Source organism: Orycteropus afer, unplaced genomic scaffold, assembly GCF_000298275.1.
Source record: "Orycteropus afer afer isolate SDZICR_OR568_19922 unplaced genomic scaffold, OryAfe1.0 scaffold00100, whole genome shotgun sequence".
Taxonomy (NCBI): domain Eukaryota; kingdom Metazoa; phylum Chordata; class Mammalia; order Tubulidentata; family Orycteropodidae; genus Orycteropus; species Orycteropus afer.
The window spans coordinates 9092102-9101524 of record NW_006921687.1 but is presented as its reverse complement, the minus strand read 5'-3'; the positions used below and the strand labels follow the sequence as shown (position 1 = coordinate 9101524).

General features: G+C 38.3%; 1 protein-coding gene across 1 annotated transcript in view; it reads right to left on the bottom strand.

Moving 5' to 3' along the window:
* Window positions 1–9423, bottom strand: part of TMTC1 (transmembrane O-mannosyltransferase targeting cadherins 1) — a 458384-nt gene that overhangs the window by 8773 nt on the left and 440188 nt on the right. Inside the window, exons 14-17 of the mRNA XM_007943177.1 lie at window positions 8779–8923; window positions 7031–7168; window positions 5146–5268; window positions 1366–1443 (exon numbers count right to left, since the gene is read on the bottom strand). Coding sequence (XP_007941368.1) covers window positions 1366–1443; window positions 5146–5268; window positions 7031–7168; window positions 8779–8923 — 484 coding nt within the window. The remainder of the gene's footprint in view (window positions 1–1365; window positions 1444–5145; window positions 5269–7030; window positions 7169–8778; window positions 8924–9423) is intronic.

Below are 9423 nucleotides of genomic sequence, written 5' to 3'. Positions count from 1 at the left end.
CTCAGGGGTCCAGGATTATCTTCTGTGTCTGTGTTAATTGGTTTCCCTTTTCTTTGTTGAAGAGGGTCTGTGCAGTCCTTCTGCCTAGTCCGCCATCTTGCCGTAACTCCCTTCTCACCGTTCTTAAACACACCAGACACACTCCCACCTCAGGGCCTTTGCACATGTTCTTTTTCCTATTTTGCCCCATGGCTTGCTCCCTTCAGGTCTCTACTCAAATATCACTTTAATTGAGGTCTTCTCAAACCACCTTAATTAAAAATTTCAGCCTTCACCCTCTGGCACTCCCTATCTTCTTTATCTCTTTCCTCTATAGCACTTATCACCATCTGATGCAGTATATACTATGTGTGGATGTGGAGGAAGTGGTGCAGTGAGTGTGTGTATTTATTTATTTTCTCTCTCATCTCCATTCTTAGAATGCTAGCTCCATGAAGGCAGAAATATTTTGTCTAATTGCTCATTACTGCATTCCCAGTGCCTAGAACAATGCCTGGCAAACAGGATGCGCTCCATAAGTATTTCTCAAATGCATAGATGGATATGGATGCATGAATGAATAATGTGAATCTCTGATTTCACTAGTTATAGACAACAGTCTCCCTAAGGATCATTTTCAATTGTCCTTGGCAGGAAGATTCACCCAAAGGTGTACCTTTCTTCTAAAAACAACTTAAGAAACCAACCAACCAACCAACACAAGTTTGTTCTTCAATGAAAGATTTGGAAATAAAACGTAAATCAGATATAAGAAACAGGGAAATAATATATAAAGAGCACTTTACTGTTGACAATGAGTCAAACTGTAAGGAAAATAAGCCACCCTGAGCTCTAAAAAAAAGGAGTTTTGTTGGCACTATGCTTAAAACATTGGCTGGTAACCAAAAGGTTGGTGGTTAGAACCCACCTTCTGCTTTGGAGGGGAAAGATGAGGCAGTCTACTTCCGTAAAGATTTACAGTCTTAGAAACCAAATGGTGGTCACTGTGAACTGGAATTGACTCAAGGGCAGTGGGTTTGGGTTTTTTGGTAAGCTCTAACAGGTCTTTAGTTCCCATACACAGTTTATCTGCTATCTTATGATACGTGTCTTAAATATCCAATTTTCTTTATGAATAGTAAAATCATGGAATATAATTTAAATAGATTTACTTGAAACAACAACAGCAAAGGATTCATAACATTCAATACTGTATCGAGGTAATATAGTGAGCATACAATTTCATTTTTAAACATCTATTTTATTGTATTCAAATAATTCAAAAAGGAAATTAATAACTGTTTTTCAATCTTTTGAGAAGAAAGTCAGAGAGAGAAAACACAAAGTGGAAAGCTGGTCCATCCAAAGGGGAATTATTTCTCTTACTTTTATGTGTTGGATTCCTCCCATGTTCATCCAGGCCTGTGCTTGATCTGGATTTAGCTCCACAGCTGCTTTATAGCTCTAAATAAATGAAAAATAACTTTAGGTTAGAAAATAAGAGCCCATCTTTAACACTACCAGACTGCAGCAACCACTTTCTTCGTATGTGAAAGCTTAAATAGTGAGTACAGTGAAACAAGTTATTACTGGTTCATAGATGACCCCCTTTATTTCTATTAGTTTTCAAAATTGATGATACTACAGTGGAGGAAACTGAAATGTGTAATTTGCCTGCAGTGCTAACCTTTGGACTTAAAGAGATGGTGGACTGTGGGAATCAAGGAGATTTCTATTATAGTTTATCATTTCCTGCTGGCCTTGACCTGCAAGAAAACTGTACTTTTTGGTTTTCTGCATTATAAATGGACCTTGTAAGGAAAATATTTTATAATCCTAGAATCTTAGAGTAGTTTCCTAAACAGTTAACCCTAACATAATATTCCCTTTCACAATATTGCTGACCTGGTTATTCAGCCTATGCTTAGATACCTGCAGCAACAGGGGTCTAATTATTATTGCTTTAAAGGCATCTATTTCACTAGGCCACCACCTATCTGTCAGTTTGCCATACTGTAGTAGCTTTCATGTTGCTGTAATGCTGGAAGCTATGCTACTGGTATTTCAAATCTGCCTATGGTGAACAGGTTTAAGTGCAGCTTCCAAAGAATAGGAAGAAAGGCCTGGCTATCTACTTTCAAAAATTAGTCAGTGAAAACCTTACAGATCACAATAGAATATTATCCAATGTAGTGCTAAATATGAGCTCCCTAGGTTGGAAAGCATTGCAGAATAATTGGAACAGTAAATTCAAACATACCAACAACCATAAAGAAGGTACAGGATTTGTAACATTTCACTCTGTTTCACATAGAGTCACTATGAGTTGGAGCCTACCTAATAGCAATTAATAATAACATTTCATTAGAAAGTCTTTATTTTTCCTCTGCCATATGAAAGGTCTTCAAACATTTGAAGTGAGCCATCTATCCCTTAAGCATTTTATTTTGTGTGAATAACATGTATCTCACTAAATGTAATATCTGGGAGATGCATTTTTATTGCCATTGTTAGGTGCCATTGAGTTGGTTCCAACTCACAGCAACCCTATGCACAACAGAATGAAACACTGCTTGGTCCTATGCCAGCCTGACAATCTTTGCTATACCTGAGCCCATCATTGCAGCCACTGTGTTAATCCGTCTCCTTCTCCTTTCTCATTGACCCTCTACCTTACCAAGCACGATATCCTTCTCCAGGGAATGGTCCCTTCTGACAACATGACCAAATAGGTGCGATGAAGTCTGGCCATTTTCACTTTCAAGGAGCATTATGGCTGCACTTCTTCCAGGACAGATTTGTTAGTTCTTCTGGCAGTCATGGTACTTTCAGTACTCTTTGCCAACATCACAACTGAAAAGCATCAACTCTTCTTTGGTCTTCCTTATTCACTGTCCAGCTTTCACAGGCATATGAGGTGATTGAAAATACCATGGCTTGGGTTAGTGCGCCTTAGTCTTCAAAGAGACATCTTTGTTCTTCAGCACTTTAAAGAGGTCTTTTGCAGCAGATTTGCCCAATGCAATACATCGTCTGATGTCCTGACTGCTGCTTCCATGGGTGATGATCGTGGAACCAAGTAATATGAAATCTTTGTCAACTTCTACCTTTTCTCCATTTATTGTGATGTCACTTATTGGTCCAGTTGTGAGGATTTTCATCTGGTAGTGTAGTGCCTAAGGCATATGACTGCTAACCAGAAGGCTGGTGATTCAAACCCACCAGCCACTCCTAGGAAGGAAGATTGGGCAATCTACTTCCATAGTGATACTGCCTTGAAAACCCAAGGAGAGGTCGCTATGAGTCGGATCTGACTCAATGGCAGTGAGTTTGTTTTTTTGGTTTATGTTGAGATGTAATCCATACTGCAGACTCGTGTGTTTAATCTTCATCAATAAGTGCTTCAAGTAACTTTCAGTTTCAGCAAGCAAAGTTGTGTCATCTGCATATCATAGGTTGTTAATTAGTCTTCCTCCAAACCTGATGCCATGCCCTTCTTCATACAGTCTAGCTTCTCAGATTATTTGCTCAGCATACAGGTTGAGTAACTATGGTGAAAGGATACAACCCTGACACACTCCTTTCCTGATTTTAAACCATGCAATATCCCTTTGTTCTAACAACACCTTCCTGGTCTATGAACAGTTTCCTCAAGAGTACAATTAAGTATTCTGGAGTTCCCATGCTTTGCAATGTTATCCATAATCTGTTATGATCCATACAATTGAATGCTTTTGCTTTATCAATAAAACACAAGTAAATATCTTTCTGGTATATTCTTTGCTTTCAGCCAAGATCCATCTGACATCAGCAATAATATTCCTTGTTCCATGTCCTCTTCTGAATCCAGTTTGAATTTCTGGCAATTCCCTGTCAAAAGACTGCTGTAATTTTTTTTAATTATCTTCAGCAAAATTTTACATGCATGTGATATTCATGATACTGTTCAATAATTTCCAAATTCTGTTGGATCACCTTTCTTTGGAATGACTACAAATATGGATCTCTTCCAGTCAGTTGGCCAGGTAGCTGTCTTCCAAATTTTTTGGCTTAGATGAGTGAGCATGTCCAGCTCAGCATCAGTTTGTTGAAACATTGCAATGGGTATTCCATTAATTCCTGGATCCTTGTTCTTCACCAATTCATTCAGTGCAGCTTCAACTTCTTCCTTCAGTACCATTGGTTGTTGATCATATGCCACCTCCTGAAATGGATGAACATCAACCAATTCTGTTTTGTTCAGTGGCTCTGTGCATTCCTTCCATCTTGTTTTGATGTGTCCTACATAAGTCAATATTTTGCCCATAGAATCTTTCAGTATTGCAAATCTAGGCTTGATTTTTTTCTTTAATTCTTTCAGCTTGAGAAATGCTGAGTGTGTTTTTCCCTTTCAGCTTTCTAACTCCAGGTCTTTGCACATTTCATTATAATAATTGACTTTGTCTTCTCAAGCTGCTGTTTGAAATCTTCAGTTCAGCCCTTTTATGTTGTCATTTCTTCCATGATGCATTTTTAGTGTACTGTATATTGCTTTGGATCAAAGATATTTATTCTGCCTCATCATTGTTGATTTTCTGAGAGATCACCATGAATAAAGCCAAAGGCTGAGAACACTGTCTTCAATTACTAAGTATCTGTTCATAATTTTAATATTTGTTATTTCATCAGTAAGAATCTAACTGAACAGATCCATACAGTAACCAGAATCCAGTCCATCCCTCTGCTACTTCAGCTTTAGAAGAAGCAAATGATGAGAAATTATATCGTTAAAAGGTTGCTAAAAGAAACCTGTATGGCATGTCTCTTGGGATTAATTTATATCAGCAGATATTCAAGTGCATTGTAGTAGCTGTGAGAGGGAAGAGGAGAGGGGAGGGGAGGGAGGAAGGGAGAGGGGACAGAACAGTTTGTTTGAGGCCAAAACGTGGAATGCTTTGAAGTTAAAGGTGATAATTCAGGAAATAACGCAGAAATATTGCAGGACTCTGAATAATCAAGTCAGAAGGTCAATTATAAAAAACTAATAAACTTAAAATACTACAGAAAACTAATAAGAGAATTCATTCCACCAATATGCCAAAGATCTTAGACTTCATTAACGACTGAGGTAGTATTAACTTTAATCCATGAATTTAATAATCTAATTTTATTATTAAGTGTTTATACCTCAAAAGCTTTGTCAAGAAGGTTCTGTTCTCTCAGTTGGTTTCCTTTTGTGAAGAAAAGTTCAGATATGACTTTAGGGTCCTTTGGTTTCAGTTGGAGAGCCTTGTCTATAGCATCAAGTGCCTACAGAGAATGAAAATTAAGAAACAATAAAAGCAGATTAAATAAATGAAAACCAATTTAAGTGTAACATTTCTTCTTCTTCTTCCTATGTATTAGTTATCATAGTAAGATAAAAACAGTGGGGTGAGAAACAAAACATTCACATTTTTAGTATTCCTGACTTTCTCACTGGGAAATAATTTCTCTATATTCCAGGCTCCCAGTTTATATATTGGTGACAATAAAATGTTCCTGACCACTTTATAGGAAGACTGAAAGAAACCAAGGTTTGGGATTGTTGTTGTTGTTACGTGCCGTTGAGTTGGCCCCGACTCATAGCGACCCCTCTTTGGGTTTCTGAGGCAGTATCACTATGGAAGTAGATTGCCCAACCTTCCTTCTGAGGAGTGGCTGGTGGGCTTGAACTGCCAGCCTTCTGGTTAGCAGTCAAGTGCCTTAGGCACTATGCTACCAGAGCTCCTAAGGTTTGGGATTAGACCACTTGATACGCTAACATATTGTTCATCTGGATTACCCAACAGCCTCTTCTTAGGTCCCTGGTGGCCACTCGGCTCCCTAGAGTCCACTGCCCACACTGCAGTCAAACATCCCTTCAGAGCACAAACTGGATTGTGTTGCTCTTCTCCTTAAGACCCACAAACTTCTCCCAGGATAAAGATCAAAACCCTTGGTCTTGCCCACAAGCCCTGAGGGTTTAATCTGTACTAAACTCTGTGGCTACATCTCACACTGTGCTCCTGCTGCCTCATGCCCATCCCTTAGGATACTTGCTTCTGCCACAGGGCCTCTGTGTGGTCTCTCTGCCTGGAATGCTCTTCATTGCCTTTTTTGCCTAATTAACTCCTATTCTTCTGCCACTTCTAACCTCGACACCACTTCATGGGAAACCTGACATCCCAGACTAGTCAGGTCCTCTGATTATATACTGTTTAGGGGCCTTATCAGGAGCTCTGGTAGCATAGTGCCTAAGGCACTTGACTGCTCACCAGAAGGCTGGCGGTTCAAACCCACCAGCCACTCCTCAGAAGGAAGATGGGGCAATCTACTTCTGTAGTGATACTGCCTCAGAAACCCAAGGAGGGGTCACTATGAGTCGGGTCCGACTCGACGGCACACAAACAACAACAACAACAGGGGCCTTATCATTCTTCATGACATCAATAAACACAGCTATAATCCTACATTTGTTTTATTATTACTTGTTCAATATCTGGCCCCTCCTCTATACTGTAAGCTCCATGAGGACAAAGGCAGTACGTTTTTGTTTTTCTTAAGACTTTACTTCTGGTATCTTTCACAGTGTTTGGCACATAGCAGATATTCAACAAATATATTTTTAAATTGATTCATAAATTTATTGATTCTATGACTTTTAAATTGGAGATAAACAGTAACAGTTGCAACACAGTGTAACTGATCTAACAGGATTGTTACAAGGATTAAATAAGACAATTTATTAGAAGGAACATGGAAATGATAACATATACAAACATTAGTCTTATCATTATACAGTTAGCTAAAAAACAAACTGAGATAATACCACATAAAATCTTTAGGTCAAGGATAAGCCAAGAAAATGTTATTATTCAAGGGGGCATCTTTTCGTTTAGAAAGTATCTGTAAAAAGCTTTCAGAATATAGGATATGCTGACTGGTGATATTCAAGACTGCTCAGCCTTGTAATTGGCAAATTGGAGAATCATTTAGGAGCACATTGTTTCCTACTCATAAATTACAACAATGGCACAATGGCCTTCTTTACCTTGTGGTGGTGTTCTTGCTTGCTGTAGATCGCTGACAAAAGGCGATAGCATTCAAGGCATCCAGTCTCCTCTGACACAATGTGATTGGTCATTTTTTCAGCTTCTTTTGTCTGACCCATCACAGCCAAAACCTGAGCCTGCAAAACCACACAGACCTTGGTTTAGAAGACATGTTATTACTTTATCAAATAATACGTCCCTAAAGAGGCTAGCGGTTCAAACCCACCAGCCACTCCTCGGAAGGAAGGTTGGGCAATCCTACTTCCGTAGTGATACTGCCTCAGAAACCCAAGGAGGGGTCACTATGAGTCGGGTCCGACTCGACGGCACATAACAACAACAACAACAACAACAACAACAAAGAGGCATTCAGAAAACATTCCTGACAAAAATGTTCAGCATCTAGTTAGTGACTGGCACAGTTTACAGTTTAATTTTGTTTGTTTGTTTAGGTATGTGTGTGAATGGCAGAAATAACAAAAATGTCCAATAAAATAATTTGTGTCCTTTAAAAAAAGTTGAGTTAATATGTCAGAACATAAAACCTTTCCTATAGTTTCAAGGAACACTGTGTTTGTAAAAAGGTAACAAATGTGATTTATTACACATCTAATGAAAAAGAGAGTAAAGACAAAAAAATTGAAATGAAAAATATCATTGGTATTAATGTTAATTTTCCTGAATTTGATAACCATACTATGGTGATATTAGAGAATGTTCCTGTCCTTAGAAACTATGTAGAATTAAAAGGGTATGATTTCTATAATGAACTGTCACATGTTTCAGGAAAAAATAATATATATCAATAAAATGTATATGTGTACATACATACACCTAAAAAAGTACATATATACATATACATATAGACACACATACATATATAGAGAGAGTGATAAAACAAATGCATCAAATTGCTGAAAATGAATGGAGCTGGTTAAAAAGGTACATGGGACTTCTTTATTATTCTTGGAACTCTGTTGTGTGAAATTACTACAAAATCAAAAGTTAAAGTATTTTTGATGTCCATATCTTTGGTGAATGCCTTAAATAGTATTATATTTAGTCAGTTAGTTGTTGTTGAGAAAATATACAGAAAGATATAAACCAATTCAACAGTTTCTACATGTACAATTCAATGACAGTGATTACATTCTTCAAGTTGTGCATTCATTCCACCCTCCTTTTCTGAGTTAACATAACATAAATAACATAACTTCACTGCCTGCTAAGATTCCTAGCAAATTTTTGAGTTGCTTTGCCACTTTGATTGCATTAAAACAGTATAATGCTCAAAGCAGACATTTCTTAATAGCTAAGCCAGACTAATGCTTAGTTTTAAGATGTCAAGGGATATTTTTGGTTTAAGGTTTAAAGATTATCTTAAGACTGTAGTGGCAGAGGTTCTTTTTATCAATATTCACAAGAATACCATATATATGTTATACATATGCTATATGCCATATATATATATGGCTCAGAGGCATAGTGCCTAAGCCATTTGCTACCCAGAAGGCTAGAGGTACAAACCCACCAGCCACTCTTCAGAAGGAAGATTGGGCAATCTACTTCCGTAGCGATACCCTCGGAAACCCAAGGAGAGGTCACTATGAGTTGGATCTGACTTGATGGCAGTGAATTTGGTTTATAGCATTCTAGTTCCAGTTTTGAGGTCTAATGAGTACAGTTGTCTATACTGTATGTTGTGCTTAACATTTCTAGCTTCATTTGCTCTAGGTCTTCTACTTACTAGTGCCAAGCGGAGTTCCGTTTGAGAAGGCTGAAGTGCTGCAGCTTCCCGGTAAATCTGCAAAGCCTCTTCATAACGGCCAGTGTTATAATATAATGCTCCCAAAGGTGACAAAATCTCAGCTTTGCGTGCCACCTGTAGTGCACTAAATTTTGAGAAAAGAGAATTGACATTTTCCTTTTAGTAGGCATCCATCCAAAGTCCTAAACATAGATTTAGGGAGGTCTGTGGAAGGAAGATGGATCAATCTACAGCCTTGGAAACCCAATAAGGGTTGCTATGAGTTGGAATCAACTGGATGACAGTGGGTTTGGTTTTTTGGTTTGGTCCATAGTTTTGAGATTCTCCTCCAAAGTGGTCTTTTTTTAAAAAATCTTTATCAAAATGAAGGTTTGAAAAATGATCATGATGCCACCTTCTGATGATGCTACTTTCTGAATGCAAAAGTGTTTCCAGTGATCTTTCATCTATTCCCATTTTTAATGTTGCTATCTGTGTTCATGTAGGGTGGAGGGTCAACGAAAGAGGGGGAGGTCTTCAAGGAGATGGATTGGTATGGTGGCTGCGATGATGGGCTCAAGTATAGCAGGGATTGTGGGGCTGGCGCGGGATCGGGCAGTGTTTCGTTCTGCTGTGCATGGGGTC